Below are 13,125 nucleotides of genomic sequence, written 5' to 3'. Positions count from 1 at the left end.
AGGAAAGTGAGAGGTCTGACCAGATAAACCAAGAAACTGAAAAACATGAGTCTTCCAAGGTTGTTTAGTTTGTAGAGGAGACTGAGGCCAGAGAAGGACATATTGTCTGAGGAGAAGAATTGAAGACTTTGGTGGAGAGTGCTTAGAGCAGGGGGTGTGTTCTGGATGGTAAGGTCTTTCAGCTGTACTGAAGAATCCTGTCCGCAGTGTTCCCCTGGCAGCTCATTTCCCAGTGAAACTGGCAGTATGGCCAGTAGTAATAGCACATCATTCCCATTAAGTTCAGAGGATGTTCTCTTATAGTTTTACAATGTATATTCTCTATTTTTTCACATCAGCACTGTGAAAAGCTATCCAGAGAGCTGGAAAGCACACATCTCTTATCAGCCTGGACCAGAATAACCTCAAAGAAAATTGCCAGCCAGGCAGAAAATCTGCTCCTTGGTCATCAACACAAGGAGCAAAGATAGCAACAAAAAGCCAGGTACTTTTTTGCCCAGCTGCCTCCCTGGCTATTCATACTTCCACTGCCCTTTCTCACAAAGCTCTTTTCACAACAGTGTCATCCAAGGTTACACAGCTGCACCATATCAGAACTACCCTTAAACACAGACAGCTAAACCCCCAGAATGGAGGGAAGAGTTTGCAGAGCCTGTTGCTACACTCAGGGCCCTGACAGTATGATTAAAAGTCCTGTGAAGCTGATGGGAAGGTTCCTGTCAACTTAGTGAATTTTGGATTGCTTTCACAGAATCAGAGAATCACAAAATAGCTGGGATTGGAAGACACCTCTAGAGATCATCTGGTCCAACTCCCCTGCTCAAGCGAGGTCAGCTAGAGCAGCTTGCCCATGCCCATTGCCCATGTCCGGTAGAGTCTGGAATATCTCCAAGGATGGAGACTCTACAACCTCTCTGGGCAACCTGTAATTCATTATTTACCTGTTCCAATCCAAATGGCTGATAAGTGTTTCTAGCAGGGTAATAGTTTCCTCTGAATTATCCTGCAGAGAGACACCATGCACAGGATTTTAAAGTACTAGAATTTCCTGAATAAGAAATCAAAATTTTCATTAACTGAAGATCAGGCTGAAGGACAAATGGATCACAGTACCAACACAAAGTGAAGAAAGACTGTGCTCCAGAACTTTTGGGCCTGTTAGACAAAGCTAGAACAAGACCCTCTGACTGTACATTGACACCTGCAAAGCTGTAAAGGGAAATATAATGCACAGCTTTAACAGTATGAACCACTGGAACAAGAATGGAATAAATGAGTGAAGAATGAGGTAGTATCTTTCAAGCTGAGTCTTCAAACAATCTTTCTGCTGTCACTCAAAGGCAGAAATTTTAGGGGCAAATCTGTAGTGCAGTGTAAAAGTCAAAATATTCAAACAGGTGGTGTTTGAATAGGAATGGAAGACTAAAAGGACTGCTCGCGTCCTTGTATCCTGTCCTGTACGTTTGCTATACATGTCTTTTCCAGAAAGATCCAAGTCATCATAAGCCACGCAACACTATTTAACACCTGTAACAAACAGAGAAGACCAAAACCAGAGCTAGTAATGTCCCACTGGAAAAGAGAAAGAAAGGTCGAGGACATACCTGTGTCCCAGTAGGAGCAAGGAATGTATTAAATACAATCCCTAGTAACAGCCCATGCCCTATGCTACAGACAAGGGCAAAATAAATCTCCCAAATAATCTTTTCTTTGGAAGAAAACACTTCTGATCCAGAACTGGTGTTTGGTTAAACCCCAGAGTGTGAACAGGACACACCAGCCTGATAGATGTTAATACCACACAGTAGCACCAACACATCCAAAAGCAAACTAAAGGCTATGGAGACCATAAATCAATACTTTGAATAGAGAAAGCTCAAATAAATTGGTATTTGGGAGCACTATGCTCCAAGATTCTTTGGAATGCTAGTTGTAAAGCCTCTTCAGTCATAGGATTTTTTTATCAAATAGGATCTGTTTTAAAGGGGCCATCTAATGTCACAACAGAGAAAAATTACTTATTAAATAGTACATGTCTTGCTCAGTGGGTCCAAGCTGTTAGTTTTTCAGCTGTAAGACCCCAGAAAACTTACCCAGAAGAATACTGATAACTGTTCACAGTGAGTTTGTACTTTCCCCCCACTGCGAGTTTGATTAGACTAAAAAAAAACATGATGGAGTCCAAGATCTCTGAAGCATCTCCTTGAATCCTAACAAGGGAATGATATTTTTCAGGTATTGCTCATCTATTTCACAGATACACAGTATAGGTAGTTTTTAAAGCTCTGTACTGTCTTCTCAGGAATCTGCACAGCACTGAAGAAATTCTAAAAATATTCAGGATCTGCCCTATGGTACTAGCAGTAGGCATGGTTCCCTTGCCCTTCCACATAGTGCAGCACAAAGTGGAGTTTTCTCTGCTATTTGTTTTCACCTCAGCACAGATGCCATTTAGTAAGTGACTGCACTGTTCAGTTGAAGTATTTTCCCCTAAAGCTGCAAGAACCAGCCCTTGTTGGTTTGGTTGTTTGATATTTCTTCGGCCTACGAAGGAGTCTTCACTTCCAGCCCTTGCTCTGCCTTACCTGGTGGATTTATTATTGTCTCTCCCTTCATGTTGCAGCCTCTCCAACCCTCTCTGTTCTGGTACTACTTGCTGGAGCTCTCCTTCTACTGCTCACTTGTCTTCACCCTGCCCTTTGATGTGAAGAGGAAGGTGAGTGACAGCCCCACGGAAGAGTCAGGACCCAAACAGGACCCAAGCCTAACAGGCTGCGCTGATCATAGAGACAGGGAAAGAGATGAATCTCTGCCAGTTAGGCTGCATGTGTTTCTATGGGCCAGTGCCCCAACAGTTGTGGGATTGCATGGGCGTAGACCTGCATAAGGCTGGGGATATACTTTTATAAAGGGAGGGTGGTTGGGAGTCTTCATCAGAGAGGCTGGGGGTATGAGATGAATGTATAAACAGGTAAGCATGCATGTGGGCAAAGAATGGAGATGGATATGGGCATTGCTATATGGCAGAAGAGAAGCTCTATGTGTCTGAATTTGTCTGTTTTGAATCATCAGCTCTTATTATTCCATCTTCTGATTTGAGCTGTCACCAGACCACTACCAGTATAAAGGGAGAGAGAACATTCTTTGCTGTGAGATTCTCAGTTTACACCATAAACTCATTACTCTTTGGTCTCTTGGTTGCCTACATTTCTAGAATGCGTCTGGTTGAAGAGTTATATGGGTTAGACCTTTTAGTGGGAGGTTTCTTACTTAACTGGGTAGAGAGATTTTATTGCTGCTGCAGGAGGCATGCTCTAACCAGGGAAAAGGTACACTTTGTATCTTACTCTCTTCTGTCCCCTTTCTCATCAGGACTTCAAGGAGCAAATAGTCCATCACGCTGCAACCATCTTCCTGATCAGTTTCTCGTACTGTGCCAATTACATCCGCATTGGGACACTGGTGATGGTGATTCACGATGCTTCTGATTGCTTCCTAGAGGTGAGCTCCACAGCTTATATGCAAGGCAAAGGCTAGGTGGGGGTGATGCTCTTCAGCCAAAGGGTGTATGTATGTTGATCTACCACATTATGGGCCGAGCATTATGGGACTTTCACAGACAACTCAGTACTGATCTCCTGGCCCATCCTAGGGTTTTCTGCAGAGAGCCAGGAGAAGGCATGATTACCTGCATGCAGATTGTATCATCTCTGGCTCATTAGACTCCCAGAGCATGTGCAGATGAACTGTCTTGGTCTTCTGTCTTTTATTGTTCTTTGTCTTTCCAGCCAACTAAGATATTCAATTACATGAAGTGGAAAAAAACTTGTAACTGCCTATTTATGATCTTCTCAGCTGTTTTCCTCATCAGCCGCCTGGCCATTTTCCCCTACACGTGAGTCTGTGCTGCAGTCAAGGGAAATGGAAAAGCTGCCTCGTCGGAGGCAGGATAATTCAGCTGAGTGCTGAATCTCTTGTGCAACCCTTTCTTTTCAATTCTTGAGCCCATGTCCCTGCCCTCTGCATAGCCTACAGTGCCACACAGCTGTTGCATCTGCCTTAGGATATACTGGGATGGTCTGCTTTGGAGTTCATAGAGTAGTCGTAAAGGCCTAGAGTATATTGCAGAGAAGGCGCTCTCCTGAAGGCCTCTTCTGGGAAGAGAGCTCTATCCTAATTTCTGGTGGGTAACTGAGGGTTGGTTCACAAGGGTTATATGTAGGAACAGAGTGACTGACCTGAAACTTCCTCTGTGACTAGAGCTTTCTGGGATTGGCTTACTATGGCACTGCTAAGAACAAACTGCAATTCCCTCTCTCTTGCAGAGTGCTCTATAACACCTACTATTACTCCATGGAGATATTCCAGCCCTTCTTTGGATACTACTTCATGAACGCTCTTCTGATGACTCTGCAGCTGCTCCATGTCTTCTGGTCCTGCCTAATTATTCATATGGTCTACAAGTTCATCCTCCAGGGCACGGTACAGATCAGTTTGCAGTCTTCCTGTACTTCATGTGTGGAGGGAGGGTTCCCCTAGACTGCTTGGTTGAGAGCACAGGGGTTCATCCGGGATGGATTCTTTCTTACCCTGCCGGTGAAATTATAGATGTAGACTCCTAGCAGTGTGGTAAAAGAGACAGTCTTAATACTGTTAGGCAAAACTGATGAAAAAGGTAAAATTTCTATGAATCTGCATAACCTTGGGCACACTTCTGATGGTTGTATTCAAGAAAAATGTGGGTTGGACTCCAGGGAAGATTACTCTGAGCAAAGCCAGTGACATCCAAGTAAAGATCCCAACATCTGGACCCATATGATTGCATTTGTCGAAGAACTAAGAAACCAGGGGAAGAAAAGTTTTCATGAGTGATGAGGCCAGTGCAAAAGAGCTTTCCTATATGTTTTGAGTAGATCGTCTTATGCTACTTTAGATGTCTACAGAATAGATATTTCTGTTTACGATAGCTATCTGGACTCTTTTTATAGCAGTAGAAGTAAAGAGGCAAGTCCAAAGCATTCAGGATTGCACCCAACTAGTGCCAGTTCATCTCTGTCAGTCATAGAGCAACCCTAGATGAATTTCTGAGATGCAGCTGTATAAACTTAAGTGAAATGAATCCCACTCTTTCTGACTACAGCCTGTAGTATCTGCTGCAAGACCCAACTGCTGTGCAGCATGAAATTCTTCCCAAAATCAAAGACATGACCTAATGGCACTAGGCTGGCCACAAGCCAGGGACACAGTCCAGGAGAAACAGGTCAATGCCTGTGGGAGTTGACCTCATAGCCTGGGATGAGTTGTTTTATTAGCATCCAACTGCAACACTCTGTCTTAGAGGAATTGAGAACTAGCATGAAAGGCTTGTGTTCCATCCATATTGTCCATGACTTCTTTATTTGCCTTTCATTAAAGCAGCAAAGAGAAAATTACTTGCAAATTTAAAATTAAAAAAAACCTCATGCAGGGTAGAGAATGCAGAGGTATAAGGTTTGACAGCACTACTGTTGTTTTCCTAGTTCTAGTGTGTGCTCAACTACCATTGCAGTGATTACAATGTACAAAGATGAGGTAGTAAATAGCCTTATTAGAAAGCAATGAGCCATCAGGAAGAAAAATACTCAAGGACATCCAGAATTCTTCCATTTTATCCAAAAATCATCCATTACATTTGGTGCAAGAATATATTTGGGAGCTTTCCATATTGAGCAGTGAATAACAAAGAATAATAGTCCTAAACAAATCTGTATCAATGGTGATAAATTTTAGTAGCCCAAAACAGTATCAGCAAGAATAGAGAACAGTTTCCCCTTTTGAGAGAGCAAGCCATGAAATTCTCACTCCAGTAAGAAGTTTGGATTCTTCTCATGGGTCTTTTCTGATCTCCAAAATTTTCCTCCCTGGCTACAGGATATCTGACCCACCTTCTCATATGATGTCCCCTAATCCTCAGTAATTAGAATTCTGCCTAGATCCTAAAATAAGAGGTTTAATTTCCTCATACAGGTGGCCTGTGATGCCTCTTTGTAATCCATGCAACTATCTGATTCTTTTGTGAATCCTGAAAGGTTTAAGGCCTCAGCCACATTCTATGGCAGTGAATAAAAGAATTTAGAAATACTGATTATTCTTTGTCCTTATGCTGCAAATCAAGGCTATTGGTGTGTAGTTCCTGAGCTGCCAATTGAATGACATGAGGTCATTCAAGCAGGCAGCTTGAATTCAGTGCAAGTTTAGATTCTTACAAATCCTATCTGCTTTTGTGTGTAGTGGTGTCTAGAAAGGACATCACACCGAATAGTCTGCTCAGTATGATCCAAGAGACATCCCCAGAAGAGCAGATAGAACAGATGGAGACTTCAGAGTCCATCCTGCAGCTGAGCATGGCCTTGAGGAGATTCTAAAGCTCAGGGCACAGAAAGGATTTGCTGCTTCCCCTAGAGTCAACCCTCAGGGCATTTTTTCCAACAAGGAATGTGGACACTGAGTTTGTCCCCAGTTTTGGCATCTTGTATTGTATAGTAGAAACAACCTGGGATATCAAGTGCTAGGCTGTTTTCTCTAAACTTGCCATTTTATCACATCATTTCCTCTTTGTCTTCCTTTTAAGGCAAGGAACTAAATATTTACAAAAGTGGATTACAGATATCTTAGTCAATAACGAGAGGATAAACTTGAATATAAAACTGAATGTAATCAGAGTTGAGAGTCTTCGTGTTGAGCTACTGGTTTGTTTGAAAGCATATGCTGTCCAAAGCAGTATGCTTAGCCTGCAGCCACCCAGGCTGTGTGTAGTCAGAAGTTATCTCCCTGCCCCTCTAGGAAAAGAGCTTGATTTCCTGCCCCTCGCTGCCTTCTTCTGCATGCTGATGTCCAGAGCAGCAGTGTGGGTCTCCTCAGTCTTACACAGTTGCCCTCAATCCTGGGCATCTGTGATGCAGTGCTGCTTCTCAACCTGTATAGTAATTCCTAATGTTTATCAGGATGACAGAATCCCACCGAAACTGAAACAAAAGAGACAGACAGAATCAGTTTCCAGAGATGACTGCATATGTAAAAGCTAAAATGACACAGTGGACATGTTTGCCAAAGGCCAGTGGCTGAAATAGCACCTGGGCCGGCTGTATGGTTCAGCTAGCACTGCTTCTTGTGCAGACTTCCATGTATGTATTGCTTCTCATTTCAATTCTTCTGTAGATGGAAAAGGATATGAGAAGTGACACAGAAGAAAGTGACAAGGATGAAGAAAGAGAAAAGATTAGAGAAAAGGAGAAGAACGGGATCACGCATTTCAGCAACATCACAAGCAACAATTGTATCCAGAGGAATGGGTCCCAGCAGCAGAACAACAGAACTCATCTCACCAATGGCCATGCCAAGGAAAGATAGCTACTGTTCAACTGCTCTCTGATCTGGTCTTTAATGAATCCAGTCAATTGTCTTTAGAAACAGTTTTGCTCATTGTGTAGATAAAAAGGAATGCAACTGCAGTATCATAGCTGAATTCCTGCTTCCTGTAAACAGAAGTGTAAATAGACACTGATATTTGAAGGATGTTTTTGGTCTTTCTCCAGTAAAAGTTTTCCATGGGTTGTAGCCTTGAAGCAGATAGAAAGGGATCAAAGTGGTTTGACTTGTATTAGACAGTACCATAGTTGTTCTTAAATGTGTTAATCTTGAAAAATACTCAGAATAGTGGATAAACTCTGGCAATGTCGAGTCTTAACTGCCTAATGTTGTTTGGAAGGAATTTGTTTAGCCTTGACCAGCCTTTGGAGGGCCTGGCCCATTGCCACTAATGATTATGGCTAGCAAGTAAGTGTGAGAATCTAAATCTTAATAGAGGGACACCTCTTTTGTGAAGACAAGTGACCCACCCATACTCATAAAGCTAAAACTGAGCAGAGTGGGATAAAAACTTTGGAAAGAGGTAGGAGAACACATTTTCTTCTCAAATGAAATGCTGCTCTGTACCATATGATCAGTTTTGAAATGATACGGATCTCACTCCCTTCTCTCATCAACATTATTGCTGCAAAAGTAGGAACTCCAAAGCCCAGACTGCAGATAGTTCCCACCTAGATCACAGTTGGAAGAGCTGGAAAATCCAGGCAGTTGTGTCTCAACTGTCAGCTAATTCTTTAAACCTGTCTTGGAAGGGAACACTGTCAGGAGAAGGGAGGGGACAAGAAACCAGATATTCTAGTAGACAACACTGATGAAGTGTTCATGTTTTCATCTACTGTGATTGGCACAGTGGGAGATCTCTATAGAGTCGGCTTGTGGTAAGAAAGGGATGGTTTTACCCCATCCTCAAAGGAAAAAGGATCCAGAAGAGACCTGCTGAACCTTATGGAATAATGCTTTAACTTAGCCTTCTGACTCTAGGTCCTTTGCCTAAACTTGTCAAGAATAGAAAGATTAAAGCAGTAGTCCATGATGTCATGATGCAGCTCTGATTCAGTTCCTTTAAATGTCCTGTGAGTGTGTCTTATATCCTGTGTAGTCCTGGAGGCTGGATCCTATAACCCCTTAGAAGAGTTAAATTAGTATGACATGAATTTCTGTCCTAAACAGAAATTAAACTATGAAACCAAAGTATTAATGGGTTCACTGTAATGAGAGCAGGGACTTAGACTGCCATGGCCATGTAGACCCTTCCCTTCCGGTAAGGGCCAATGATAACAAAGGAACATGGACCAAGGAAATACCTGATTCAAGGAGGTGGGCACATTCTTAAAATTAAGAGGCAAATGACAGTCTAAAAGCACAAGAGGCATGTGGTGGGTTTTCAGCAGTACACTGAGTTCACCTGAATTGTGACTGGGAGAGATCTTTGATCTGAGTCTGTCTGTGCTCATCTTAGGTTTCAGTCAAAATGCACTGGATGATTTTAGAGGAAAAAGTGGTTCCAGCACAGGTGATTCCAGGGCAGTAACATTCTGTGGGAACACAGCATCTGTTCCTGCATCATGATTTAAATTCATCTTGGCTAGAGATTGTTTGTCTCTGAAACCTTGAGCTAATTTGAAGTTCAAAGTAAGTGTTCTGTATACTGTTATGTTTCTTTAATCTGAGTGTACAGTCTTGCCACTCCTCTGCAGGTGACAAGCGTTCGGGAGAGACAGTTGTATATCATTTTGTACTACTAAATGTAACAGTTCTTTATAAATTACTTTTGAACAGTTTGATTGTCTAGGCTCTTTCCCATTTCTCTAACTAGCAACAGGTACCCTGGGTAGCTCTATGTTTTGTGGGTAGATGATGTGGGAGACACATATAGGTGCCATTGCCAGGGCTGATCTACCTGCAGTGCACATTACATACTCAGGACATGCAGCCACACTAGGCCATGCCAGTAGAGAACTGCAGCTGCCTGATTTGTCTCCTCCTAGGTAAAGCTGCATTTGGCCCTGGCTGGCAGGGGGCACTTCAGGGCACCCTTACACTAGAGCTAGGGGCAGTCCAGGTTACTTGGAACTGCAAGGGCAGTGGCAATTCCAAGGTCGCAGCACTGGGAAGATGCTTTGGAACTGCAAGGATGAGGGAAGGGAAATTAATGTCTAATCTGCTTTCTCATGATGTTTCAGAACCTCAAAAAGATAGAAAAGATCCACGTTGTAATATCGCACACATCTCACTTGAAGGACAGAATTCTTCCCAGAGACTGCACAATGCACTGTGGAGCCAGTGCAGAGGTATATCAATCCTTGATGTTCTTTATCCTTGGGGCTATGCTGTCCCCCTGAGGATGGAGATAAGCTTCTGCCAGGCTCATTAGGAGGAAGATCTGTCCATTGTGAAAGGATGCATCAAGGATTCAAGAGGGCTGTTGAGTTTGATTAGAAACTACTGGTACTGTTTTTAGCTGAGGCTCCAAATGTGACAATGATGAGTCATTGGGTCAGATCACACTGTGAAACATGTTTTCTCGCCATCAACTTCCTATGGCTTAGAGAAGCTGTATGTGTAATCCAGCTTCCTCCCCACATTGCTGCACCTTCTCTCTTTCTGTCTGCTCCATTGTGGGGAAGCCTGTGAGTGCTGCAGCAGTATTTATGAATTTATTGTATCAAACGTCCCCCCCCCCAAATATGCTAGAGGAACACCTCAGGAGCATCACAGCCCCCAGCACAAAGAAGCTGCTCTTTGTGAGCATATATTGTATAAAACCTGTAGCAAGACTCAGTGTCGCCTGTCTGCTGAATAACCCGGCAGATCAGATGGAGCACTGGGCACCACAGCAGAATGTGAATCTCTTTCCCTTGAATCTTTATCACCCATATGCACAGGAATGGGGGGGCAGGTAGGGTGGGGGAATGGGACACTCAGAATTGTTGCCCAAAGCCAGGGAAGAAGCAGATATTTCAGCATCTTCCAATGTGTTCAGCAGTTGCAATCCCAGCACCTTCCAACTGTCTGCGTATCGGGTTTAGCAGATAGTATGGGAACTGCTGGCTCTGATAAGGAGACAGCCATCTATCCTCTTTACATGTTCAGATCTATGGATTAGACTCCTTATTTTAGACAGAATTGAGTCCTTCAGATAGTGACTCACACTGATGTGTATCCCTAGATTTTAAAAATAATAGTTGACTTAAATTTGCATTAAGTTTTGTCAGACTAATTAGAAAATGCTTGTGAGCTCATCTCTATTTTTACTTAAATCATAGCGAATGTACTACATATAAAATAGAGCATTATAAAATAGAAATGATGCCTTTGAGCCTGTGAATGTGCAGTCATTCGGTTGGATGTCTTTTCTTATGCTCACAAGTGAGATATGTGCTTGTTTCTTAATTATCACAAGCTAAGACTACTTTTAGCTTCAACATTGCTATTTGTAACTTATAATCATCAGTCTGTCAAAGCAAACTTACATCAGAGATGGAAATAAAATGTATTTAGACTTGTAAAAACATCATATCCCATTGTGTACAGCTGGCAAAATTTAACCAAGGAGAGCCTGTGCTTACTTCCTGAACCTGTATTTAGGTATGTCTGGGTTGGAGTTTTAGAGCTGCCAAAATGATTAGGGAGCTCACAAATGCAAATACAGCTGATCTGAACTTTTCCAGAAAAAGGTGACCTTCAGGGAAACACAGACCCATGGGGGCAGAGGCAGCCTACAGGAACGTGGCTGTTCCACACACACCGAGACAGAGAGCATCGGGAAGGCTAAGTCCTGCTCCCTGTTTTCTAGGAGGATCTGATTTCACTGGCCAACCAAAGTGATCTGCCTGCCAAAAAGGTGGAGAGCTGGTTCCGGCACCGGCAGGCCCAGGACCGGCCCACACTGATCAAAAAATTCTGTGAGGCCAGGTAGGTGGGCTGGCAGAAGCTTTTGGTCCCAGAAACCTCCAGCACGGTCTGCGTGCCGTCCCCTGTCACATCCTTAGCCTGGGACACACTCCCAGCAGGGCCCACTGCCAGGTATGGCTGTGAAGGGAGATTTCATATCATGCAGCTGGTCTCTACCCACCACCAGAGCGTGCACCAGGGACAGCCACCATGCGCTGCTACCAGCTTCATCCTTCCTTCTTTTCCTCTTTGAGTTCTGTTCCCTCACAAGGGTCTGCTAGCCTAGACGCAGGTCAGGTTTAAATCTCAGATACTGCAGAGATATTGAGCAGCGATGTCATGTGCAAAACTCATCAAACACCTTTTCAAGCTGATATGGGTCCAAAATTAAAATTTAAAAATATTCTTGGCAGCTCATGAGTCATTGGATATAAAATAACTTCATGAAATCTAGTTATTAAGCATTGCAAGCCATGAAACGGGGGAAGTGAAAACTGTAAGGAACCAGAAAGCACCAAAATCTTCTTAGCATTCCTTTTCCTGATTTTTCCTGACTTTTTAACTTCAAACTATTTGCTCTCTCACATGAAATCTTCCAGCATAGCTCAATAATACAGAGTCAGAAGGGAAAGAGTAGTCACTAAGTGTCTAGACCAAAGCATCAGGTTATTCGTGCTTCTCAGCTTCAAGTTTCAAACTATATTTACCAAAAAGACCCCAATCAGCTATAATATCTACCTTCCCCTCCCCTCTGAAAAAATGAATTCCTCAGTGCCTGAATGCTTGTTATTATGCTTTTTAATAATAAAAATACTGTTCCTCTGAAATCTTGTTCAGTGCTCCACACTGCAGCATCTCCAGGGAAACTAATAAAACACCGGTCTTCCTATGCCACCACTGGGAAAAACTGGGTGCTCCTGAAATTCAAAGTAACTGAAACTCTTCCAGATGAAGGCTTTTCCACCAGAAAATATAGTCTAAACCAAAACTTTCCCCAGGGTTGTGTTAATTTTGTTGATGTTTCATTTTTTAATACCTGAAAACAAAATTATTACAATATTAACATTTTAATGATATATTTGGGGGATTCTATTTGGGATTACTTTTCACCTTGTAACATATTGCATTTGATGTTATTTTCAAAATTTATAGTAGAACATAAAATTTAAAGTTGATATAAAAACAAATTGCACCTAAACTAAACAGTCTGTTTTACCTAAAATAAGTTGTGCCCAATGCAAAACAAACACAATTTTTGAAGTATCAGCAATATCAGATCTTAACTCAGTAGGAAAATTCTTCTTAGAGACTTGCTGGAGGTCTGACGTCACTGACAGTCCAAAGGCTCAGAAAATAGAGGACAGATAAATCTTTATATATGTATATGTGCAAACAATATATATAAGCCTGCAAACAGCGTCTTTAAAAATTGTTTTCTACCCAGGTTTTGAATAAGCCTTCAAGGGGGCTGACACATTTTACACAAATGTTTGGGAAATGAAACAACTTTGGAGAAGTGAGGTGAAGAATAAGGGATGGTGTAGGTAGAAGACTTTGCTGTGAAGAACCACAGTCCCTCTCCCAGATCTGACTTATGCAAGGAAAAATATAAATAAGTCAGGAAAGATGTGCGAGAGAAAGGCAGAAGGCACTTAAGCCAGCATTCCTTTGAAGGATTTTGACAGTTGGATCTGCAGGAAGCAATGCTAAAAGGCAGCCAGCCGATCATCCTTGTAGTGTGACCTCCTGGGCTGGTGTTGGGTCCTGTGACTGTTGCAGTCTCCCCTTATCATCCATTCAAGCAGAGTCATGACAGCTGTATTC

The 13,125-nt window shown here is 42.5% G+C and overlaps 1 protein-coding gene across 2 annotated transcripts in view; it reads left to right on the top strand.

The window, feature by feature from the left end:
- Nucleotides 1-9,188, top strand: part of CERS4 (ceramide synthase 4) — a 55,221-nt gene extending 46,033 nt beyond the window's left edge. For both annotated transcript variants that reach the window (XM_013958718.2, XM_067312923.1), the window contains exons 8-12: nt 2,624-2,716; nt 3,373-3,501; nt 3,789-3,895; nt 4,326-4,482; nt 7,198-9,188. In XM_013958718.2, the coding sequence (XP_013814172.2) occupies nt 2,624-2,716; nt 3,373-3,501; nt 3,789-3,895; nt 4,326-4,482; nt 7,198-7,389 (678 nt within the window). In that variant the 3' untranslated portion in view covers nt 7,390-9,188. The remainder of the gene's footprint in view (nt 1-2,623; nt 2,717-3,372; nt 3,502-3,788; nt 3,896-4,325; nt 4,483-7,197) is intronic.
- The last annotated feature ends 3,937 nt before the right edge of the window (nt 9,189-13,125 follow it).

This window comes from Apteryx mantelli, chromosome 30 (assembly GCF_036417845.1).
Source record: "Apteryx mantelli isolate bAptMan1 chromosome 30, bAptMan1.hap1, whole genome shotgun sequence".
Lineage (NCBI taxonomy): Eukaryota > Metazoa > Chordata > Aves > Apterygiformes > Apterygidae > Apteryx > Apteryx mantelli.
The sequence above is the reverse complement of the archived record's forward strand: the minus strand, read 5'-3'. Positions and strand labels throughout refer to the sequence as shown.